Source organism: Neovison vison, chromosome 7, assembly GCF_020171115.1.
Source record: "Neovison vison isolate M4711 chromosome 7, ASM_NN_V1, whole genome shotgun sequence".
Lineage (NCBI taxonomy): Eukaryota > Metazoa > Chordata > Mammalia > Carnivora > Mustelidae > Neogale > Neogale vison.
In genome coordinates this window covers 173,907,900-173,935,393 of record NC_058097.1, presented here as the reverse complement: position 1 = coordinate 173,935,393, position 27,494 = coordinate 173,907,900, and the positions used below count along the sequence as shown (strand labels likewise).

At 34.2% G+C, this 27,494-nt stretch overlaps 1 protein-coding gene across 3 annotated transcripts in view; it reads right to left on the bottom strand.

The window, feature by feature from the left end:
* The window catches only part of METTL15 (methyltransferase like 15), a 190,157-nt gene continuing 162,663 nt past the window's right edge, over positions 1–27,494 (bottom strand). For 2 of the 3 annotated variants that reach the window (XM_044259000.1, XM_044258999.1), the window contains exon 6: positions 1–1,659. In XM_044259000.1, coding sequence (XP_044114935.1) covers positions 1,214–1,659 — 446 coding nt within the window. In that variant the 3' untranslated portion in view covers positions 1–1,213. The remainder of the gene's footprint in view (positions 1,660–27,494) is intronic. The other variant, XM_044259001.1, reaches the window with a different exon arrangement.

Here is a 27,494-nt window from a genome sequence, read left to right as displayed (position 1 = left end):
TACTTGTGATCTTTCCCTCTGTAAAAAAAGAAATACATTTCAGACATTTAAAAAAAATTTTTATATTGATTTTTGTGACTATTTAACTGCCATTACTCTTCTCCACTAGATTATATACTCCATAGGACCGGTACTGTGAGGTATGTGTATTTTATTGACCTTTGTTTCTCTGACTAGTTAGTACTTGTTGAATAACTAAAAAAATTAGAAAAGCATATTTACATATAAAAAATTGATATATGAATCATGAATCAATCTCATTAATATGTTAAAGAATTGCTTACCAAGTAAATATCTCCTAAATAAGCATTTTACTATTACAGTTACTACTGGGTAAGTAAAAACATTAGGGGCACACTCATTTTAATATTTTTAATATATCATATTTCAAATAGACTTGGTTGAATTATTTTGAATATCTCAATTAAAAATGCAGGATTCAAATGATAATAGATTTTATTATGTGTCAAAGGCATTCTGGGATATTATTAATATAAACGTAATTGACTTTAAATATACGTTTCATGAAATATTCACCATGAGAGCTATTAAAGCAATTCTTCATTTTTACGTTGCAATGTGAAAAAATGGTATATATCATATTGTAAAATCCTTTTAAAACAATGAATACTGTAAAATCAAAATTGACATTTATCAGTATGATGCATCTTAAAAATAATATTTGAGAATTAAAAATTTGCATAATTCCTATATTTAAGAGGACTATAGTACTACATAATTATTCCTAAATAGAAATTAAAATTTCTTCCATGATCCTTACTATTTGATCAACAGAAAGTCTGTTGCAAATATGAATATCTAAATTCAGAATTTAAAGCATGCAGATACAATTATAATCTCTTTTGACAGCTTGAGTTTACATATTTAGATATACACACATAATACTCTTCCTCTTTAAAAAAAAAATTTCCTGATTAGAGAAAGGACTGCATTTCGAAAGTTAAATATAATTCCAGTTTTGAGATGCTGATGCTTCTTTAGTTGAACTTTCTGTGTCATGCTAACATTTCTGACATTTTCTTTCCAAGGAAAATAATGGTAAATACCCTTAATTTCCACATACACGTAGTACAACTCTTTCTATATATATCTCTCATACTTTCTTATATGAAGTTGTTCAGTAATACCACATTAAAAAGAGAGAGAGAAACTGTGAAGGAAAAACTTGAAGGATCAAATGATGAAAACTTTCTCATAATTTGATAGCTGCTCTAAGCTTGGCTGAGCGTGCTCTGGGGTTCTCCTGTACATCCTGATCTTCTGGAGTAAGTACTTTCTTGTGTATCAATTCCCACATTAAAGGGGCCCTGCCTATCAAGCCTCCTTCCTTGTTTTTATGACCTGACCCCAGCTGTGATGCTTGTATCACCTTCTGTCTAGCACTTAAGTTAAACCTTTCTGTCATGCTTATCCCAAGCAGAAATCGTTTGACTATGCGATCCTCTAATGAATGGAAGGAGAGGGCAACAAGGCGGCCACCGGGTCTCAGAAACTTCTGAGCTGTCTTCAATCCTATGTAAAGTTCATTGAGCTCATTGTTCACAAATATTCGAAAAGCTTGGAAAGTCTTGGTAGCAATATGGGTAGATCGTTGTAGCAAGTCTTTCCGTGCAAAAACAGCAGAGGGAGGAAATGCACCTATGAATAGATTTTGTAAAGAGGAAAAGAGGACAGGAAAAATTAATATTTTCCACTGTAAATCTACCGGGTTGTGTGTGCATAGAGTTAAGAAACCACGTTTCATTAGAAAATTTGGCATTTCATCCATTCTTCCATTTTATTTCTAAGCACTCTATCAAGATATAAACTATTGTGTCAAAAACAGCTTTTGTAACTCTTAAGAGTAACTGGAGTAGAGAAGGAGTCAGACAAATATTTGAAAATATAACAATTAAAAAACTTCCCAACTTAGGTGAAAAATATTAACTCACTAATATAAGAAGTTCAGTGAACTACAAATATAATAAATAAAAGAAAACTGTATATAGGTAGATCATAATCAAACTACTACAAGCTAAAGGTAAACAGAAAAATCTTGAATACAATAAAGAAATATATTACATAAAGGTGACCAAAAATAGGATTAACAATTATTTTCTCATGAGGACAATGGAATCTATAAGATACTGGAATAATATTCAAAGTGTTGAGGAAAAAAAAAAAACAAACTGTCTTCCAAGAGGGCTATCTAAAACTATTCTTCAGAATTAAAGGTTCAAAGACATTTTCAAATAAATAAAACATGAGAGAATTCATTGCTAATATGTCTGCATTCAAGAAATCTAAAGGAAATACTTCATGTTGAAATAAAATGATACCAAATGATAAACTGCATATACAGAAAGAAAGAGACTATAGATATATCTATATAGATATCTATATATCTCTCTCTATGAGTTCTCTTAATTTCTTTAAAAGGCAGGACTTCTTAAGTGAAATTATAATATTTTTTACATTTGTATACATTACAATATAGGTATAGATTTGTACAAAGGATTAGAGTGGCTAAATGGAACTATATTTTTGCCAAGGTTCATATGTTGTACTGAAAGTTAAAGTTGCATGCATTTTGGTCCCTAGAGCAATCAATAAAAGTAATGCAAAGAAATAAAGCTAATAACCTCACAGAGAATAAAAAGAGTACACACAAAAAATATGCTTACCATGAATGATGGCAGCAGAGAACAAGAAAACAGAAATGAGACAAAGAGAAGATGAACAGTAAAAACCAAGGATATCAACTACATTAAGTACAAATGTACTAAATACTCCAATATAAATGAGGTTATCTGACTAAAGAATAGCAGGACCTAACTATACATTTTCTACAGAAATTTACAGAAATGTACTTTATTTTTTATTTTTCTAAAGATTTTATTTATTTGACAGAGAGAGCACAAGCAGGGGGAGCAGCAGGCAGAGGGGAAGGGAGAAGCAGACTCCCTGCTGTCCTATGCAGGGCTGGATCCCAGGATCCTGGGATCATGATCTGAGGCACTCAGGCACTCCAACAGAAATATACTTTAAATATAAAAATACAGATAAGAGTAAAAGTGAGCAAAAGGCTGTGAAAAGATACACCACGAAGACAGAAGCATAAAAAGAGAGATCATATTAATATTATAAAAATCAAACTTTTAAAAAGGAGAACTCCTTTACCCAAAGAGAAACATTTCCTATTGAGAAAAAGGTCAATACAGCAGGAAGATACAACTGTAAATGCATATGAGCTAAATAACATAGGTCTCAAAATTGGACATCTCTGAAAAAGACAAACATTTATAAAAACAACTGATTTTTTAATCAAATTGTTAAGTTAGTTCAATGGAGAAAGAACAGATTTTCAATGGAAGTGACTATCACAAATGAAGATGAACTTCAACTCTTACTGCACATTGTATGCAAGAGTAAACACTAAACCTAAAATACGTATCTGACAAAACTCTTACCCAGAATATGTAAGGAAACTTCACAACTTAATAAGAAGCCAAACCACCTATATTCGAAAATTTGAACAAACACTTCACAAAAGTTATATAAGGAAAACATATGTAAAGATGTTAATCAATAGTCATAAAAATGCATATTAAAACCACAATGAAATACCACTACACATCCATTAGAACTGCTAAATCCTAGAAAGAAACAAATTACTAAAACTGACCCAAGAAGAAATAGATAATCTGAACAGAACGATTATAAGTGAAAGGATTAAGTCAGTAATCAAAAGCAACCCACAAAGGAAAAGTCCAGGGCCAGATGTCCTCACTGCTGAATTCTGCCAAGCACTCTAATAATCAGAAACATTACTTCACAGATTCTTCAAAAAAACTGAAGAAAAGGGAACACTTCTCAAATTACTTTATGAGGCCAGTATTACTACGAAACTAAAACCAAAGGCATTACAAGGAAATTACAGACCAGTTATCACTTATGAATCTAAACATTAGAATCCTCAACAAAATACTAGCAAACTGAATTCAGCAACATATTAAAAGGATTATAAGCCATGAAGAAGTAGGACAGTCATGACCAAGGATGGTTCAACAGATGAAAATTATTCAACGTACTATGTCACATACATTGATAGAATGAAGGAAAAAACCCACATGATTATGTCAATTGATGCAGCATAAAGCACCTGAAGAAATTCAACACCCTTTCATGATAAAAACACTCAAGAACTAGGAATAGAAGGAAAGTACCTCAACATAATGAAGCCCATATATGAGAACCCAAAGCTAATATTATACTTAAAGATGAAAGACTGAAAGCTTTTCCTCAAAGATCATGAACAAGACAAGGATATTTATTTTCACCGCTTCTATTCAACACAGTATTAAAAGTTCTAGTCAGAGCAATTGTCTGACTAGACAAGAAAAAAAAAAAAACTAAACTAAAAGGCATTACTGATAATATTTGAAGTAAATTTATCTCTGTTTACAGAGGACAGGAAGAAGTAAAATTATCTCTGTTTACGAGGACAGGATCTTATATATAGAAAACACTAAGGATTACATATACACGAACACATTTACACAAACCCTATGAGAACAAATGGATTGAGAAAAAGCAGCAGTATATAAAATTATCATACAAAAATCAGTTGTGTTTCTATTCTTAATAATTAACAACCCAAAAAAGAAATTAAAGAAAATTTGATTCACAATCACATCAAAGAGTCAAGTACTTAGGAATAAAGTTAACAAAAGGTAAACCTTATATTATGGAAGCTACAAACAGTGTTTTTTTCTTTTTTTACATTATTTAAGATGGCATTACTTCTCCAAATTGCAATCTCTATCAGACCCCAGCTGACTTTTTTATACAAATTGACAAGCTAATTCAAAAATTCCATGGAATTGTAAGAAACTCAGAACAGCCAAAATGATCTGGGTCGGGGAGAGGTGGTGAGGGGAAGAGAATGAAGAAGGAGGATTCACACTTAAGAATTTCAAAACTTTCTAAAAAGCAATGGTAATTGAGACAGTGTGGTGCTGGATTAACAACTGACCCAGAGATAAATGGAATATAACTAAAAGCCCAGAAATAAACCCATAAGTCTATGAGCAACTGATTTTTTTTTTTTTTTTTTTTTTTTTTTTTTTTTTTAGATTTCCCTTAGTAATTTCACAGAGAGAGAGATCACAAGTAGGCAGAGAGGCAGGCAGAGAGAGAGGGGGAAGTAGGCTCCCCACTGAGCAGAGAGTCCAATGCGGGGCCCGATCCCAGGACCCCGAGATCACGACCCAAGCCGAAGGCAGAGGCTCAACCCATTGAGCCACCCAGGCACCCCTGAGCAACTGATTTTTGACGGTTGTGTCAAAGCCATTCAACAGGGAAAAATGGTCAACTGAACAAATAGGACAACTAGATGGACAGTCATATGCTAAAAAATGGAGTTGGACCCTTAAATCACACAGAAAAATGAACTCAAAAATGGATCAAAGACATAAATGAAAGAACACTATAAAATTATTAGAAAGAATTCTGTCTTAGAAAGAAAACACAGGGATAAAAATTAATGACTTTGAATTTAACAAAAAAGTCTTAGCTATGACACTCAAATCACAAGCAATAAAAGAGAATTATACTTCATCAAAATTAATTTTGTTATTCAAAGGACACCATCAAGAAAGTGAAAAGACAAGCAAAAGAATGGAGAATAAATTGCAAATCGTGTATCTAGAATATGTAGAATATATATCAATGGAACTAGAATACGTAAAAGAAGAAAATTACAGAATGATGAATGTATGATACTATTTACATTTTAAAATATGCACATCAAAACAGACAAGCTTCACCTAGTTTTCAAGAATAGGGATGAACAAAAAATGTTGATTTTTAAATAAGTTAATAAATATAATTTTCCTTAGACTTACTCCATTGGCATACAAATATGATATTAAAGTAATGTTCAATTAACTTATACAGGAATTTTCTTTTTTTTTTTTTTTGATTAATCATGTCTTAAAATTTTTGTTCCTAAAGAATATTATCCCATAGAGATGTAATCCTTGTGGTCCAGATATCCTATGGATGTAGATCAGAGAGTATGGCTGCAATCCTGGCTCTTGCAATCCTGGCATGCTTCTTACAGGAAAGTAAATTATACAAGGCTGATACCTTAGTTCACATTTTAGTAACCTTTAGGTCCAGTAGTACATTAAGACAAATTTGATTAATCTTCTTAGGAACCTGGATCAGAAATGAAAGAAATAATATCTTACTTGTACCAGAGAGCTGAGAACCTGGCTGTCTTAAGTTAACCAAATCCATGGTATGGGCTCACTCTTTCATCCACAAAAACTGCTTTGCTGGAAGGCTCGAAAATGTTAGATGTTAGACAATTTATCGACTAACAAGCAGGTCTCTCAGAAACAAAACATCAAGTCAAAGCTGATTTGCTAATCAATCTCCCCATCTTCCACAGAAAGAGTTTTGGTTACTGGGAAATGTGTTCTACCACATCCTAAGAGCTAAACAAATATGCAACTCTTCATATTTTATAGCGTTGACTTAGAGGGTGCTTCAGCAAGGGTGTATTCCTAAAGACTTGCATGATTTAAACCTTGCATAATTCAACACTAATTTTCTCAAAGAAAAAAACGTATTATAAAATAAATTTCAATTTACATTTTTTTTTTTTTGGTAAAATAGGACATAAACATCCATGGAGCACATGAAGCAACAAATAATGAAGCATGTTTCTGCTTTAATGCTTTAAAATTTTGTTTTATAACATTATCTCTAAATTTTGCAGAAATTAAATGGATGGATCAACATGGTAATTGCTTAGCATTCTTGGCATTTTATCACATTTCAAAGATATACATTTGAGGATGTGATTATTAACAGCACTAAATTAGCCATACCTGGCTATACATTAACCAATTTAATAAAATAACAGAAAGGCAGAAAACTTAATAGTATTTGCTTAATATTGTCAATGATTATATTTTCAAAAAATAATGAAAATAGAAAATGTTAAAATAAAATAGTATCTGAAATCACCATGTAAATCCTAATATAAACAATAGCATTGGTTCATTTGACATAAAAAAAAAAAAGTATGGTAGGCATTTCTCTTTACCAGCTAAAATGACACCTTCCTGTGGCAGAATTACAGTTTATAATTCATTTAGCCAGCTAGCTGTGAAACTGAGATTCCTGGCTAGTTGTTTCAATTGAGGGGATCTGTTTTTATTTCAAATTATTTCATATAAAGTGAGAATTTATTCATATTTCATATAATGCAACTTCATGTTTATATCATTAATATTCATTTAAATATATCCACACTGCCTATGAATCTGCAGCTGAAAAATTAACACCACTGTGATCAATTTTTTCTTTATAAGGTCTAAGTAAACCTTGCCAATGTCATATAATGAAGAAAGAAAATAAGAGCTTCCCATTTTATTTAGAAAGGTCCTAAAGGTAACAGGATAACTCCAAACCATGAAAAGCTTTTCTTCTGGGGCTTTTTTATTTTTTGTTTAGGGAATCCTAATCTGGACTCTGTGTAATTGGTTTCCTCGATAGAATTTCCAGATGTGGTTCTATCAGCTCTGCAAGTCACAACTTCATGGACCAGAAGATGATAAAGGACTGCAATGGGCAATGTGTTCTGTGGAGCTTTTTGATGCTGCTCTGTAGATCAAAAGTACATTTCCTGCCTTATTTTAGATAAGCTCAATTTCTAGGGATACCCTTCCTTTATAAACTGGCACTTTTGTTTCTGTAATTTATGGGAAGAAAGGTAGACAATGCAGATTTTATAGAATGAAATTAAAAAGAAAAAAAAAACAAAAGAATTTAAATGGCATATAGTAATGGAAATTAAAATAGCAAAAAACCAAAAACAAATGTCAATGGCAATGGTACAGATAGGAAAGAAGACAAGAAAAGACAATCCTACTATCAAGGATTAAGCAAGGTGTTTTTGTCTAAATTAGAAAGTTTTAAAGATAATCAGTAAATCGCATGGGCCTATTAGGTAGCAAAAGTGGGTTTGCTTGTGTAAGTTACTGGTCAGAGAACAAGGGACAGAGATCTCCTAGGTAAGGAGAGACTATGTGGGGTATCTGTTTGATTCTAAATTAGGCCAAAGGAAGAAAAATATTAATGAGACCTGGGCCTTGCCCTTGAGGAGCTCACTGTTTTGCAACCCTTCTTTCTTCTTCCATCTCTTTCTCATATCCCATATCCTCTTATCAGAGATGGAAATTGGTCCTCTCTACTCTTCCGCTTCCTGATTTTAGTCACAGATCTTGTATGGCTAATTCATTTGATTAAGGCATAGTAGGTAAGACAGAAAACATGGACTCATTTGATTTGGTGCTTAGAGAAAAATCTCTTTTTTATGTTTTCAAGTCTACCAGTGGACTTAGTCAATACGAGGCCAATGTATGAGTTCTAAGTGGGAAGAGGTGTGCACTTGTCACACTCCACTGCAATTACCAGTTTATTTGTCTGTCTCAGTACCTTGACTTCTGAACGGGAGCTATTTCATGATCACTCTTCATATCCCTTGTACTTAACAGAAAAGCTTGTGATCAGTCATCTGTGGAGTCTTTGAAAAAATAAAGATGCCTGGCCCCAGCCCAGACCTATGGAATCAGTTTCAGGGGTTTATTACACAGTAATCACTACCTTCACAGAGGATTTTGATTGCAGTCAAGATTAAGAACTACTATAGTAAACACTCAGTAAATGTTTGTTGAAAAGATAATAAATAGATAATGAATGAAAAAAATAAATCGATAAGTGATAAAAATCCAGGATCATTATTACAAACAGTTTCTTTCATATCATTAGATGGATGTATAAAGAATATAATGTTCAGTCACATCAATGAATGGCTGAATGAAGAGGATTTTTTTAGTCACAGAAAACATCATCAACTGAATTTTCAAATAATGTCATGAAATGTCCTACTTTTTGGCCAAATGTGAATGTGGGTACCGAATTATGATTTTAATGTGGTAAATGAACTCTCAAATTTGCTAGCAATTTTGTTATCTCAATATAACTATTTCTTTGTATTTATTTAATGATATTTGATACTGGCTGGAAATGTTCTTAATGAATCAATTATTTGCACATGCAACACAGCATCTGCAAATAACTTTAACATCCAGAAATGCAAAACTGCAAGCCTTTGTTAACTGAAATAAGACAACATGCAAGATGAACTTTTTTGCATAGTTCATTTACAGAATAAAATAAGACATGAGAATGTAACGGTCATCAAGACCTTCAGCGACTTCAGCTCAAATTTTTTCCACAAAGATTAGTGCACAATGTTGTTGAGATTTTCTGTAACGTTTTATTTCACTTAACACCTATGAAATCCAAACCACAAGTTTTCTCAATTTTTCAAAATAGCAGAACTGTTTTCCTCATTTTTTTTAAAGATTTTATTTATGTATTTTGAGAGAGAGAGAGCAAGAGAGCACAAAGGGAGAGGGGCAGACAGAGAGGGAGAAGTGGACTCCCTGCTGAGCAAGGAACACAATGTGAGGCTCAATTCCAGGGTCTTAGGATCATGACCTGAGCTGTAGACAGACGCTCAACCGACTGAACCACCCAGGCACCAACTTGCATTCCCACCAACAGTGTAAGAGGGTTCCCCTTTCTCCACATCCTCTCCAACACTTGTTGTTTCCTGTCTTGTTAATTTTGGCCATTCTAACTGGTGTAAGGTGGTATCTCAATGTGGCTTTGATTTGATTCTCCCTAATGGCTAATGAGAAATTAAAAATAGAGCTACCCTATGACCCTGCAATTGCTCTACTGCGTATTTACCTCAAAGATACAGATGTAGTAAAAAGAAGGGCCAACTGTACCCCAATGTTCATAGCAGCAATGGCCACAGTCGCCAAACTATGGAAAGAACCAAGATGCCCTTCAACAGATGAATAGATAAAGAAGATATGGTTCATATACACAATGGAGTACTATGCCTCCATCAGAAAGGATGAATACCCAACTTTTGTATCAACATGGATGGGACTGGAAGAGATTATGCTGAGTGAAATAAGTCAAGCAGAGACAGTCAATTATCATATGGTTTCACTTACTTGTGGAGCATAACAAATAGCATGGAAGACTGGGAGATGGAGAGAAGTGAGCTGGGAGACATCGGAGGGGAAGACAAACCATGAGAGACTTTGGACTCTGAGAAACAAACTGAGGTTTTTGGAGGGGAAGGGGGGTATTGGGTGAGACTGATGTTATTACGGAGGTCATGTATTGCATGTAGCACTGGGTGTGGTACATAAACAATGAATCTTGGAACACTGAAAAAAATTAAAAATGTATAGTTAAAAATAAATGTATATTAAATTCACTATGGGGAAACGAGTTGTAATTTCAATTCAATTTTACATTATTTGGTACTTAGCTTTCACAGTAATGTTGAAAAAATTCCTGACATAGAGACTGATCCTAGCTGTTCAAGGAAACTGTTAAAAGAGTTTTGCCTCATAAGAGTCACACTATTCTCACATTCCAAATCAGGTTTGTTGTTGCAGGATTTTTCAAGTTTCAGACAGTCTCATATTCTTACTCTTTCCTTTCTCTCACATCAGCTATTTTTGATGGCTCTGTGTCTGAATTGCAATTGCATGCATCGAGAACCCCACAATTTCTCACCAATTGTACTGCTGTCACCCTAATCCAAGCCATCACCACCTTCTCCACACAGCCACCAAACCAGTCCTTTTCATATAAAAATTAGATCATGTGATTATACAGTTCAACACTTCTGGTGTCTTCCTATCACATGAAATAGCAATTGAAGTTCTTACCTTGGCCAAATGTGTCTATATCATATGCAGGCATTGCTTTCTACCACCCCCATTTCTCTGATCTCTCCTTCCTGACCTTGAGCTCTGTCAGGAAACATGGTTCTTAACTGAACCATGGCATGGTCCTGCCTAGGTTCTTTGACCTGTATCTTGAAAATCTGCCTTCATATACCTAGATGGCTAATTCCCTACTTAATTCAGGTCTCTTCTTAAACACCACAGAATTAGTGGTGCCTGAGTGGCTCAGTTGGCTAAGCATCTGCCTTTGGCTCAGGGCATGATCTCAGGTTCCTGGAATTGAGCCCCACATTGAGCTCCACATGGTGCCCCACATGGGCTCCCTTCTCCCTCTCTCTCTGCCCTTTTCCCTTGCTTGTGTACTCTTTCTCAAATAAATAAATAAATAAATAAATAATAAATAAAATTTTTTAAAATCACAGAATTAGAAAGGTTGTCTTTAACTACTCGTTATGAAAAGTAGCATCCTGTCACTAATGTCCCCTTACATTATTTAATTTTTTTCATAATATCTTACCGGGGACAAACATTCACTTGTTTACCACCTGTCTTCCTCTACTAGCCGATGTGCTCAGTGAAAACAACTGTTTGTTCACTGCCATATATCCTTTGCACCTAGAAGAGATGGTGGATTTAAAGAATGACTGCATTTGTACTTTAAAGTTATAAACATAGTCATTGTTTATAAAGCAAAAACAAAAACAAAAGCAGGAAGAAATACCAGTTGTGGATGCAGTAAAACATTAATGTCATTACTCTTTAAATCCCTCCCCAAGAAGAAAATAAAAGGTATATTTTATAACTTTTTCTTGATAAATATATATAACACTTTGTATATAAATATAACTATGGATATATTTGTAGGGAGGGAATGATCTGCACAATAACCTGCAACTTGCTTTGTTTACTTATCTCACTTAAAAATTTCAGTTGTACAGTTGCATTATACTCCATTTTGTACATTCATTAACAAACGTTTGTGGTTTGTGGTGTGGAGCCAGAACAGTAATTAAACAGAGGCAGTCTCTACTCTGGTGGAGTTCCTGTTGCTATCACAGCAACATTTAGGATGTTCTCTATTTTTGCTATCACAAAAATGCTGCAGTAAACATGTGAATTACACATTTTAAATTTCTGCCTGGGAGAAAAACTCTACAAAGACAGACAGCAACATTGTGGGAAAAATATCTGTAACTATTTGAGCCTATGATAGTAGTCTATAGGATTAGAGTATTTAGGTCAAAGACTGTGTGCATTTAAATTTGGATCGATACTTCTAAATTTACTCTCTCAATAGATTGTACCAATTTATTTCCATCAATTGTACAGGAGAGAGCATCTCCCCCCATCTACACTAGTACTAAAACTAGCACCCTTTTTAACCTTAATTAGCCCAAAATAGTGAGCAAATGATAGTTTATAGTTATTTAATTAATTTGCATTTCTTTAGCAATTAGTAGAATGGGGCATCCTTTCAAATATAATGGCCATTGGATTTCAGCTATGGATTGACTGAGCAAACCTTTTGTCCATGTTCTTATTCTGATGTTGTTTTTTCTTTATTGATTTAGAAGAGCTATTTATAAAATAATGATATTAACCATTTTCTCTCATGTATAGTTGCAAGTTATTTTTTTGGGACTGTGACTGTCTTTTTACTTTGTGGACTTTTTTTGCCATACAGAAATTAAAAGAGTATACAGATTTTTTTCATATCGTTTAGATTTTATCAAGTTTAGGAAAGTTCTCCCCACTCCAACATTATGTAGATTTAATCAACTCTATCTTTTCTGGTATATTTCTAGTTTTATTTCCTATATTTAAATATTTAATCCACAGAAAATTTATTTTTAGTATGTATGAGGCAGGGATCTAACTTCATCTTTTTGAAAATTATATAGCCAACTGTCCTATTAAGTTGTACATTATTTCCCTACTCACTTCAAGTACCACTTTGATCATATACATTTTTAGACACAAATAGAAGCTCTGGATTCTTAACTGTGTTCCAGTGATGTATTTCTCTATTTTTTTTTCCAATACCAAATTATTATTGTTGTTTTTCTTCCCCAGTATGTTTTGCTATCAGATGATACAAACTCTCCTAACCTCACCATTATCCTTCCTTAAAAAATTTCCTTGGGTATTCGCATGGATTTATTATTCTAAATTAAATTTAGAAATGATCAATGAAGTATACAACAAATATTTTGATTAAAATTGCACTGAATTTCTAAACTGATTTGAATAAAATGTACATTATCATAAAATCCATCTAGGGAACATAGTATTTCCATTAGTATTTTACATGTCCTTTGTTTAAAGTTTAATAGTTGTCTTCACCTAAATTATGGTCAGGCTGTTTGTATGAGTACTATGCTTACACATATGCACTTTAAACATCCATATGGAAAAGCATAAGAAATGACAATACTTATATTTACACCACATCCTGTAATAGAAATGGTACTGGGCTATGGAAAGGAGAAACTATGTTCAATGATCAGATCTTTCACTTTTTTTTTTTTTTTTCCCTTTCAGATCTTTTACTTTTTCACAGCTGTTTGATATGGGGCAATAACACTGAACTTTGAAGTTTGCTTTCCCACTAAAACATGAGATAATAACACTTTTCACAGGATTATTATAAAGATCAAATAAAGAAAATGTTCAGAAGCACATACTCTGTATAGTCACTTTATGAATGCCATTCATCCATTTACGTATTTACTCGTTTCAGTTGTACAATGGAGTAGGTGAGGAGGGGATGTGATATGTTAATTTGAAGATTCTACCAAACTAATTATATTTTCATCCTGGACTAATAGGAGAGTAGGTAGGGTAGAGGGCTGTTGAAAACCTCTGAAGCATTTGAGTAATGCTCATTGGATTTAGGCATTAGATTAAAAGACTTCAGTATCCAGGATGAAGTATAAAATTTTTCTTTTGTACAAATTAATGGTGCAATTCTAAGTTTACAAAGTGGCATTTAGGCCTTAAGACTATGAAGAGAGTATGGCATAGATATGAAAAACCAGGGATACCTGGGTGGCTCAGTCGGTTAGGCATCTGCCTTCAGCTTGGGGCATGATCTCGGGGTCCTGGGATCAAGCCTCTACTCAGTGGGGAACCTGCTTCTCCCTCCTCTACCCCCCTGTCATGTGTGGTCTCTCAAATAAATAAAATCTTTTAAAAAATGAGAAATTATTTAAAACTTACTTTCTAGTTTGACCTTGACTATTTAATGATTGATGTTAAAAACTGTAAGAGCCCTATCTTAACTAACCTAAACCTTCCAGGTTGCCTTACATTCACCTGGCCAGATTATGTCCCATTATTAAACTTTTAGACTTCTTTTGCCATCCACATATACAACTTGTCTTCTGGCATCTTGAGCACACAATATTTTTTTGTGTCCACTCTTTCCTTCTCCCTTTGCTCTAGTTTTCATGGAGCACCTTTCTGCATTGGACATCTTCTTTCTTGAGCATACTTCCACAAGGATGAACTATATTCATGAATCATTTTAAATCATGCCCTTTGTTTTCAGAAATCCAGGACCCAAATTTATTTAGTCCATTTATTAGTTGTGTGGACTCTGAGGCTAACATAAATTTTTTCAATTAAAATTGGCATCAGCAGTATTTGGTAAAATTCAGTAACTGCATCCTGAATAATGCATCATTCATTCAGACAGTATTTATTACTCACAGTATACTAAACATTGGGGATTAAAATGTTTATGAAGGCATTGTAGTCCCTGTGCTCAAGAAATTCAAACCCAATGAGAATGATATGTAGATATGGTGAGGAGAACTAAAAACAAGAACTGTACACACTATTAAGGGAACAAAAAGAAAAAAAAAAAACAAAACAATCTTGACCACTGTGTAGACAGCATTTTCCAATCTACTGTTCTGGGGATAGTGACCTTGTTAACTATACAGCACTTTCACTCCACAAGCAAATATCAAAAAGTCTATTGGCAAGTAATGTCTGAGAAATGCAGCCAGCTACACTCTTCTGGAGATTCACAATGTCCACTAACGTGGTAAAGCTCTGAATATAACTGCTAAAACTTTGTTTTCCTAGCACTTCTAAACTTTCTGATAAGAACCTTAATTTTCAATATCAACTACCCATTCCATAGCATTTGTTTTCTGGGTATGAAAATACTTGAAGTATGTTTGGTGTTAATTATGCCTTACATATTTTAATTATGTCATTAAGTCCTTATAATAATTCTGAGACAAGAGGTAGATATTCTTATTTCCATTAAAAGGTGTAAAACTGAGGGTTAAAGGTCCCGCAGGACCCAAATGGAAATTGGCATTTTTAACATGAAGCCTATCCCTACAACCATTCCTTTTATAATACGGAGTGAATCTAACTCCTCCAGAAGAGAGGGAAGGCCAGATTAGCATTAGTTTTTTATTTGTTTTTTGTCTTTTTTTTTTTTAACTCAATTTATTAGATTGGTGTTTATTTTTCAGTTTCCTGAGGATGTTCTTGAGTTTTCTTGTCTTTACACGTGGTCAAAACAAAGCAAGAATTTTAAGATGGTACATTCACCAATCCATCTCCTCTCCTTTTCCCTCATTAGAATTTAAGGAAGTTAAGATGAAATCACATGGCTCAGAATGATTTCCAGAAGCTCTGATTCCATGTCTAGTGCTTCATATAACAATCTCATTTTCTGGGAGAAAATGAAGGTAGAATCTTTACTCTAAGCTTGAATAGCCTTTTACTGAGACATGTTGTAATGGAACCCAAATCACTCTGCATCAAGCTGCAGGAGTTTGGTTTTCTCTCCACTTTCCCCTTGGGGAGATGTGCGTTGTGAGGCCTAAAGACAGCACACCTGGTGAAGGCGGCAACTGCCCGGGTCTCTTACCCTGGGAACGTAATGAATACCTTAAGCTTTTGTCCTTTTCATTCTATTGAAAATAACATATTGTTCGCTCAGGTTATTAGACTGTAAATTTGCCTCTTCTTTTCATCAGCTTTCTTGATAGGGTGTCTAAAAAAGAACGTTACTACTGCTGGCATTATCAATAAGACTTTTGGACAAGTACATGATTACATATTTTTGATGAAAAATCTAGACTCATCCAATGCAATATGGACTGGGCTTTTCCTGACTCACTTGCTAGGAAAGGAGCCCTTTATAGTTGTTTTTATGTTCCAAAAATTAGTGCTTAATATTCTCTTGCTAAGCAAAATGAGGGCACAAGTTTATATACAATTAGCAAAAAGGGCTCTGTTGGCTAAAATCTTGGATAATTAAACCTAGCTCCTTTTATTTTTTCTTTAAAGCTTCTGGAGAAATATTGTAATATTTAAAGATTTTCTATACATTTGATATTGTGGACTTCTTATAAACACAATTTTAGCAACGACAGGGCAGTGATCCTTGCTCTCTTCATAGTCTAAAATGCCTTTCTCCCTCTTACAGTTTATGTCTACTCATCCCTAATACTCACAAATGTGGCATCTTCTCCAGGAAGCTTTTGCAATGATCTTTTTTTTTTTTTTTAAAGATTATTTATTTATTTATTTGACAGAGAGAGATTACAAGTAGGCAGGGAGGCAGGCAGAGAGAGAGAGGAGGAAGCAGGCTCCCTGCTGAGCAGAGAGCCCGATGCGGGACTCGATCCCAAGACCCTGGGATCATGACCTGAGCCGAAGGCAGCGGCTTAACCCACTGAGCCACCCAGGCGCCCTTGCAATGATCTTTTTATACCTGTTTCAACTATAGCCATTCTACATTATTGGTCTATTAACATCTACTAGACTGTAAAAGATCCAAAGATATTTTATTATCTTCCTTCATATCCTCAGTCCCAGGTCTAAAGCCTGGTTCACAGCAGGCGGTAAAGGGAAAAATCCGCTAAATAAGAGATATTCTTCCAGTCCCAAAGATCAAGATGCACCATAAACTGTATTCTAAGTGTGGAGATTCATGAACACCCTAAAAACTTCGTAAGATTTTTGTGTGTATATGTAGTTTTATATGGAGATAACCCAGGGTTTTCATTGAATTCTCAACAGTATCAGGGACCTCAAAATAGGTAAATCACCGGTGAAAACAGAGTTTTCTGAGTTTTATAATATATTTTTATAAATTTTTACAATTTACCACCTTTAAGGATACCACCAAAAAAGCCTCTGCCTTCATTTAGTTTTATTTTGTTGTATTTTTAACTCCAGGAATACGACCACTTAACATCATCAGAAGCAGAGACAGAGAACCTCCTTCATGTGTGACAGCAGAAGTTGGAAACTCTATCAGTGAATACTCAGTTTTCTGCTGACTCACAAAGGATTTCATATTAAAAGTAAGAGAAAAACTTGCTTAGTAACTGTCTGCACTACATACAATAATAGAACACAATTTGTATGGGGAAGCGGTAAGATAGATTTCATTCATAAAAAAACTCCATGCTTCTGGCTAGATAAATGGCTTGAAGTCCCAGAGAGAAATTTTCATTTTTAGTTCTGGGATACCCTTATGCTACTTACACTTTTTAAAATTTAATACATTCACATGTTCAAATGTATTGAGATTTTTAAGCTTGTGAATGAAATTAGCAACGTGCTGTGGCTGTCAACGTGATGCATTGCAATTCCCCCTGAGTGGTAGGGTTTAAAAATTAATTCAGCTCTTGCACCTGTTTGCCGGCATTCGTCTGTTGAATTTCCATCACATTTAATAAGTCTCTGTGACGCAACTCGTGTCCTTTTGCCTGGGCTCCTATAATACAGTGTTAAATTCTCACCCATTTGAAATTCAAGTAATATTACAAATTTCAAACTGTTAATTAAAATCTGTGAACTTCAATGGTTCTGGATAAAATTGGCTTTACTCAGTGAGGTTCTTTTTAAACTTCTTCAGCGTCTCATCTAATCCCCAACTCCCACCAGGTTAAGTCTGATGATAACATGATCTCACTATGGGTGGCTGAGGCTTATAAATCCTCCTACAACAGGGAAAAAAAAATCAAGTTATAGGTTGGAGCAAAAAAAAAAAGAGGAATACTACCTGCTGAGGTAAAATAAGAAACATGGCTCAGAATTAAAGGAAAGGATTGCTATTTTTCACATATTACTTTTGAATAAAATGCATTATACTATAATACTCTACAATGTAATATAATATAATATAATATAGTATAGTATAATACCACAATTCCATAGTATCTAAGTCTTAAAACGCTGAGTATAGATGGGATATCTCAAAGTCAACCATGATTCCTTTTATCTGTTTAGGTGATCAACATTAAATTTAATTACTGAATTTTTAAGGAAGGACTGAGGCCTATTTGCCAAATGCCGTGAACGCAAAGCAGAAGTCTAAGCAGAAGGTTCTAGCATACTTAAGAGCTAGAATAAGATACTTTATGTGAACCTTTAGGAATAGTCCAGAGGGTGTACAGTACTGCTCTCAGGGTCGGGCCATTTACACTTCCCAGAGTTGGGAGACAGTAACAAGAAAACGTATGTAACTATGTTCTTCTTTTCCTTATTAGGTCAGCGCATACTCATAGTTGATCTGTGGGCTCCAGAGAAAGTTGCCCGCCCTCCTGTAGCATACTTAACCTGCAATGGAACACTTCTCAACTGTATTATAGTGAACTTCAAAAGATAACTGTCACTTCCACTGAAACATAAACTCCAGAAGGCAGGGACTGTGTATTACTTTCAAAAAGTAGGGAGTGTGTATTAGCATCATTTTTCTCATAATAGGCTTGTGGAAAGACTAACACACTATCTGACTGAATTCAAGAATAGAGGATTAATTTCTTCAAGGACCAATAGCATACAGATTTTAATTAAGTCACAGATGACAAATATCTTCTTTTCTACCACATCCAAATCCAATACTGAACCACACTCTCCCATCTTTTATTTTTCTACCTGTTCCATCCTACTAACTTGGTCTAGGAACAGTGCTTTTAATCTTGTCCAGGGAAGGCTTTTAGTTTCTAGAAGGATATGTATTCATTTTGAAAAACAATGTTTCAAGGATTAACATCACATATGTGTCATTAATTTCACTAGGGATTTAGACTAGAAAGGAAGTACCCCTCTCCTCTCTAAAATCCCTTAAATGTGTACAAAATTTTATTATATGATTTTTAGTAATAACCTTAGATATATACCAAATATCTAATAATAAGGATATGATTAAACAAATGTGAGTATCTCTTACTGACACACAGTGTAGTGCCATAAAGGTGGCATGATATCAAGTAAAAAACAGTTACAATTATATACATTCAATAATTTCAACTGAAAAAATGTGAGAATAAAGAGATAAAATATATAAAATTATAATCATGTTATAGTGGTAGAGTGGCATCACAGGCTCTTGAAGTTTTCACTTGAATTTCTTAACAATGCTGTATACATGACTTACAAATGGTAATGCTTTATAACAGAGAAAATTTTGTATTTTAATTTTAATTTTAACAGAACAATTAATTTTAATTTAATTTTATCAGAGAAAATCTTGTATTTTCTCCGTGATCACGAATTTTACATATTTTTTACATGTATGTGTGAAATAGTTCTATCAACAACTAGATAAGGTAAATTCTTTGTACTGACTAGCATTTATCAAATGCTTATCATATGCCTACCATTAAGGTAGATAGTTTCAAAATGTAATTTCTAATTATAAGTTAGGAACCATTATGCTTATCTTTTTTTTAACATATTTTAAAATATTTAGATAAATATTATTTATTTATTTGACAAAGATCACAAGCAGGCAGAGAGGCAGGAGAGAGAGGAGGAAGCAGGCTCCCCATGGAGCAGAGAGCCCAATGCGGGGCTTGATCCCAGGACCCTGGGATCATGACCTGAGCCCAAGGCAAAGGCTTTAATAACCCACTGAGCCACCCAGGCACCCCCCCATTATCCTTATCTTAGAGAAGAGTAGAATGGTTATATAAGTTGTCTAAGTTTGCACTGGTAAGCAGCAGAGCTGAACTCTGAATCCTGGTTATTGTATAATTCAAAATTAATTTCTTTTTCTAATACTCAGGGACACATCAGAATACACTGACATAAATGCAGACTAATAATGCGAAAGTGATGAGGCATTAACAAAAAAGATTAATAAAGATAAATGGGTAAGCGATATAGTAATACATGTTGGCTTGATGATTTGAGTCTGTCATCAAAGTCCATTTCTATCTAAAGAGTATAAAGTCAACAACTTAAAAATCCTCTTTGCTAGATTACCTTTCTCAGCTTGAATTCCTGAGACAGATACCTGAAACACAAAGGTCTCTAAATTAATGCTTTCCAGTAGATTTTACATAAATGTCAATATTCTTTTTTTTCTAAGGAAGAAAATGTAGTGCCTTTAATATCACTGCAATGTATGCTGGGTCTAAAACAGTTCATTGAATAATAATAATTAGGCAACTGAAAGCTCCATTCAACAATAATAATTTATGTTATTATTAATAACAACCCACTTTCTCTTTTCAAAATCCATAGAGCCTATTGTGTGAGGCCTAACTTGTCACCTGGCTAATGAGATGCTGATGTACCTTGAACGAGTTGGCAGCCAGCCCATCCTTAGAGTTCTTTAATATAATGAAGAAAAAAAAAAGGTACAAGGGTAAAGTGACAGCAGGGAATAACGTTTTCAACAACAACAAAAAAAGGATGCTTTTTCCCATCTTAGCCTTTTCTCACATTCTCAAGGTTCAGGCTCCCAGTGCCTTGACTGCTACATTGCTGCCTGCTGATATCTTAACCATCCCTTTAAAGAGTAAGACAGCTTTGTGTACAGAGAGTCTTTCCTGGTGAATCCATTATAAAAATTTTTATAATATTTGTTCTATTCATTCAAATGCATCCACTCACTTAATTATCCACTCGCTCCTGCACTCATTTTTATGTGTTCATTCAACAAAAGTTAAAAAATAAATAGCTACCTACTAGAGATGGATCTCTATTGGGCATTTAAAATACATTGTCTGATTTAGTAACCCAGGAATGCTGTGAGGTAGTTATCATCACCCGTATTTTGCAGATTAAGAAACAGAGATTCTGAGAAGGTAATAAATGCCCAAATTTACAAAGCTGGAAAATGACAGAGGCAGCTCAAATCTATGTGACTCAATCGTTCTCGCTCTCCTTAATCCAGTTTCCTGACTTCTTCAATATATTCTCTAAGAGATGTGTGCGGAGGCTATTCAGGTAAATTAGATGTGGTTGCTCTATCCTTGTAGACCTCACGAAGTATATAAGGGAGACAAAGTGTAATGAAGCAAATGTTCATCCGGTATATAAAGAGGAGGTAAAGATCAGATATATTAATATACTGAAAAAGGAAGTAACTTCAGGAGGATGGTGAAAAAGAAAGTTCAGGAAGGATCCAAAGTAATGATACATAAGAATAGTCCTAAAAGAAGCAGAAAGATTTTGGGGGATATGTGGGGTGTAAGACAAGACATGAAGAAGGACACACCCTGCAGAGGAAGATCATATACAAGAGGATAGAACTAAAAAAGCAGAAAGTTAGTCTGAGTGATGAGAACCCGAATGGTGAACCGTTTGGTGCAGACATGGAGCACTGTGGTGGAGAGGGCAGTAGAGAAATTAGGTTAAAACAACAAGCAGAAGCCAGATCACAAAGAACTTTGTTTCATGATAAGGTGTTAAGATTTTGTCCTATAGATTTTAGTGAATGTATTAAGAATTTTATGGAGGGGTGTGTTATTACAAAATTATTACAGAAAGCAAGGAAATTACAAGTCATGTTTGGGGAAAAAGGACAGAACAATTAGGTAAGAATATAGGAGGAGATGAAAGAGAAGTGTGAAAACAATGGCACAGGCCAGAAAATGGACTCAAATACATCAAACTTAGGAACCTGGGGCCAAATACATCAGCAATGGAGAGCCAATGAAAGCTTCTGAATAAGTAAATTACAGGATTAGTAAAACTGTGATGTCTTAGGGGATGGGTTGGATGTTAAGAAATGGACCAAAGCCCACTCAAAATTAACTTAAGATTTAAAAAATTAAGGAAATGTAGGGATCACAAATAGTCAACTATAGGAAATACCATTAGACTTTAAGGGAATTGGAAAGCTAGCAGATAAGCACTCATTCTACACCTGTGTTTATGTGGGCATTCGTGTGTGTGTGTGTGTGTGTGTGTGTGTGTGTGTGAACATCTCTTCCATTTTCTTGACATCTGTTCTTTCTGCAAACTTATCTCCTTCACTCTGCTCTTGGTTTCCAGTTCTCTTAACTATGACTTTCACCTTGCTCTGGACTGACAGAAAGGCAAATCTGGTCTCAATTCTACATTCCTACTACCATATAATTATACTTTTTGGGTTTTGCGGCTCACATTTTTGAGAGAAGTATCTATTTTATATGACTTAAATCAGTTGCTTCTGGGGTGATCTGGTATAAACATGGCTGCCTAGATCCAAACTTTTTCTTGATCAGGTATCAGGAATTGATTGGTAGGGTTCTGGGCAATTCTAAGGGAAGAGAGTATGGGCTGGGCAGACACTCCTAAATATATGTAACAAATGGATTTAAGGGGAAAAAATGAAAGCAGGTAAATCTCTAAGGAGGCTACTATAATACTATTAACAAGAAATAAAACAGCGGTGGTGGTAGATGTGGAAAAGAGAACTGGGTCAAAAGCTACAATCAGGGAAGAATTTAATAACGAATCAATGGAAAACTGTGGGGGTTGGTGAGTGTCAGAAAACGATTCAAAGCTATCTCTGAAGTTTCCAATGCCAGAGACTAGGACAATGTCTGTCGTAATTTTATAAAATATTACAGACTGGATGGTTTAATATACCTTCCCTTTATAAGAAAATACAATTGGGACCAGAGGAAAAAAGTGACTTGTCTTGAGCCACAGTCAATTATAACAGTCAATTAGTAGCAAAACAGGAGTTAAGATGTAGGGAGATTGGACTTGCCCAAGGAGTGGTGATAAAAATCTGGACCTTGGGTAGGGTAGAGGGAATGGTTGCTGCAAGACTTCCAAGAAAAGAGGCAAGACGGTATTACATGGGAAGAGTTGAAGATGCAAAGTGAAAGGTACCTATGTTAGTAAAGCGAAGAAAAAAGAAATAGAAATGGGCACCACATGATAAGAAATAAAGTGGAAGCTGGTCAGGACTAGAACTACTCATACTCAGGTAAGTATAGAATGTGTAAGGAATCAAGTTAGCTGGGAACCAAAAATTGTGAAAAGGAGTCTTATTAGTCACAAGTGGTGCTGTGAGTCAGAAGCCAGATTTGCATGGTCAGCCAGCCAACTGGAAGCAATTGAATGGTATCCAGGTATTACCATATGCACAAGCCCAGGAAGTGAAAATGGCTTTGGTGGAGAAAATTATGAATTTGGTGGAGAAAATTATGTAATTATCAAATTACACATTTTGAGATTGGGGTGAAAAACAAGAAATTCAGGGAGATACCCTGCAGACCACTGGAAATGTGATCTGAGCCAGGGCCATGTCTGTCTATCTACCTATTTATTTATCAGGTAACCTGCTAAAAGTGACACTCTAGAGAGACAAAAAGACATTTCAGTGTAAGCCTTATATTTGGTGGGTTAGGTGGGGGACAGGATAGAAAGAGAGAATCTCAAAATAAGAAGATTAGCCTTGGACAGTAGTGGTTTGGTTGCCACTGGAGATTTGGGGAAACCATAAATTTTTTCCTGCTCTGGTAGCGTATTAGAAGAATTGTTATACAACAGTCATACAACTCCTTCAACAAAATATTACTGAAAAAGACACAAATTGCATGGCTCATTTTGTTTACATAGGTAGGTGCATTATTTTAAAGGGAAAAAAACCTCCCCACTAGTCAGCCAAATTCAAGAACAGCTCTTCTTTAAAGCATTATTTAAATAATTACAATCCTGAGGAGATATCTATTACATGATTGGAACCCTACTAAGCAGTTCTTTAAGCTTTGGTCTCTGTGCTATTACTATGTAAATCCAATGGCAGCCATTTTAAATGGAACTAGTATAAGACTCTGCCAAATAAGGAAAAGCTAAGGATAACTATGGCACAAATTAAATCCTTTACTTTAGGAAGCCTGAATTCCAGGCAAAGAGAAAGAAAGATGGGCTGATGAGAAAAGAGAGAGAAAGAGAAACAACTGGCAAAAGAAACAGTAAAACACATAGTAAAAGATTTTATAAGTAGAAGCCATGAGAAAGTAAAAACAACAAAGATCTGAGTAAGCAGAAACTAGTAATCCTAGAAAAAAGTTAGTCACAGAAACTAGACATAGAGAATAGCCAAACCAAAATAATGGTAATTTACTAGAACACAGAGACAAAGATGTTTTCTGTTGAGGCTGCAACATGATAGTTTAGTTGCAAAATTGTGTACAATTTTGTACACAAATTTGTACACAAAGTGAGCAACCACTTGAGTTTTCTTCCAGTCTTTCAGAACCCTCACTGTAGAGCTTGGATATCTTTTTTATTAACATGAATAGCTTTATAATAATTACTTCTTATTATCACATATAGCTTATAATAACCCTTTATTACTCAAGTCTGCCTAAATGTGCCTTTGGTTTCTATAACCTCGGTAGCCTAACTAACTTTTTGCATAGCAGATAGATGATCAGGTGGAAAAGAGGAAGGGAAAAAGGAAGCAGCAAGTGTTAAACCACCACAATAAAGCAAGCAAGGTTCCTGAAGGGGATTTGTGTGTATGTAAAACCCACTGAAGACACATGCTCACATTGTATACATTATGTATATATGTGTTTGTGTGTATAAAGTCAGCAGATGAAATAAATAGGAAGAACTGGATGATAACAAATGAGCACAAATATGAAATAACTACATATATTTACTATATTTAAAATAAATTAAAATTTAAAATAACTGATAGAGACTACAATGAAAGAATTAGAACAACAGTATTCTTAAAAAATAGAACTTGTAGGAATAATTACTCCCTACTTTAAAAATTCAACAAATAGGTCAAACAGCAGATTAGCTATCTCTTTAAGACAGCGTTAGTGAGCCAAAAAAGGATTTTACCTAGACTAATACGGAGAGACAAGACACAGGAAATATGAGAGACATGGTGAGTAATAACTGCTGCCCAGGTGCTAAGAAAGTAGAGGAAATAAATATGGAAAGAAATAATGTCTGATATTTCAAGAAATGGAGAAATATTAAAGAAGTTCATTCTGTTTCATTAATGACCAATAAAACAAAATCACAACTGAGCACATCACAATTAAACATCAATGATAGGAAAATCTTAAAAGGTAGCCAGAGAAAGAAAAAGACCAACCATAAAACAATGACAATTAGACTTTTCATCAACTATAATAAATGTCAAGAGACAATGAAATATTACCCTCAAAGTACTGAGTGAAAATAATCATAAACCTGTTGCCTCTATACTCAACTAATTATCATTCAAAAGCGAGGGCAAATAAAGATATATTTAGACAAGGTATGAGAATGTATCACTCTTAGATCTTCACTGAAAATATAAAAATATGTACTTGGGTAAGAATAAAACTCCCAGAAAGGAGGGGAAATCATATGCTAAGGGAAGAAAAGTAAACATTTTGATATATACAAATAAATACTAACTGTGAAGACCACCATCTAAATAGGGGAAATCATTTTTTGTTTTAATTCTTAGAAGATGAAAATTTTGTCTTAATCCTTTTTGTAACTTCATTATGCCTACCACAAAGTAGGCTCACAATAAATACTTGTTGATTAAATGAATATGTAATGTATATATGAAACATGTCTCATCTCAATGGTAGGTCAAAGCCCATGCTTTGTTAATGAGGAAACTGAAAATACAGAAGACTGACCCAGTATTGTATGACATACTGAACTTGATTTACCCTTTAGAGAAGAGGAAAGAAATTAGTGTCAAGAAAATTATGACAGTTTCTCTTATATAGGTCTGACTCTACCTAACAATAAAAAATGCCTATTTCTGAAAACACCAGTTGGTTTTAAGACTATTAGCTGTCTCTGGTCTCATCCACTTTCTAAATATCACAAGAACTACAAAGAACTGGACATTGCTTTATTCATTTGAGAAACAGTAATTAAATATCTATTATAAGCCAAACGCTATATCAGATCTTATGGATATAACAATGAAAAATATATATCTAATTCTTACTCTCAAAGAATTAGTAGTCCAGTTGATAAGAAAGTCATTAAATGAATAATTATGTGTTACAAGAATGTAGGAAGTCAGCAAGTATTTCCTATTGCTTACTGTGTGCTATATGCAAATATAAAGGGAAATATATGGTCTCTGATTTATAATATGGTTGAAGAGATTCCAAGTAATTAAAAATATGTGAGGCAATATATAGTCACATAAAGACTAAATGGGTAAATAAATTACATGTTTGGGAAATGGAAAAACTGCTATACCCTTGACCAAAATAAAAAGATGCAGAAAGACACAAAAAAGTTACATATATAAAAGATGTAAGAAATTAATATAGATTACTTTTTTTTTTATCATGTTTTTTTTTTCTTTTTTCCAATTTATTTATTTTCAGAAAAACAATATTCATTATTTTTTCACCACACCCAGTGCTCCATGCAAGCTGTGCCCTCTATAATACCCACCACCTGGTACCCCAACCTCCCACCCCCCGCCACTTCAAACCCCTCAGACTGTAATATAGATTACTTTTAAATTCCTAGGGTTTTTTTTTTCCTGATATTCCAAAATTTTTCAACTTTGGCACAAAACAAAAGATATCTGAAGAAAAAAGAAATTGGAAGTATTTTTGTTAGTTTTCAGTTACAATTAAAACCTGGACATCAAAACTATTCTTTCATTCACTATTTCCACCCCCAGCCCTAGAAATATAATCTTTGATCTTTATCAACCTATTAACATTTGGGGTTCTCTTTCTTTGACATTCTTCCGGGATGATTTAAACATTTAAACTTTGAAAATGAAAGCAGATGCTTGTCTTCAAAAAAATGTTCCCATCATATAAATTTAATGGCTGATGTCTGAAACCTCCTTTTAGGAAAAGCATTGCAGACTGTTGATCCTCTCAATACTTTAATAGTGAAGTAAAGACATGTTACTATACCTCCCATTTAGACGAGATCTGATACATCTCAATCTCAAAAACAAGATGGTAGTACAATTAATATAGAAGACTGCCTGATCTTAGTTCTTAAATTGAAAGCTCTTGCAAATATCTAGTACCAAATTGTTAAGAGTTCTGAATAACTAGTTACATGAACAAATAATCTTTCTTCTTTTTTAACCAATAAAGATAAGGACAAGATGGTCCGGCTATTTATACACATCTTTTCAAAATTAATACCAATGTGAACACTGCTACGTGCAGAACATACAATACCAGCAGATCACTTTAATTTTCACAAGTACATGGAGCAATGAAGTAAAGGGATGCATTTCCCTTCTCTGGCTCCATAGAAGGGAGTCTGAAATTCAGCTATAATCAGTAACACTTAGAGAACCTGATTATACAGAACTATGGTTCTAAACACCTGACCCAACTCAAGGTCACAATTAGGGAGTAGATACCAAGATAATGGGAAAGAATTCCAGGGATTTAGAATTCTAGTCCT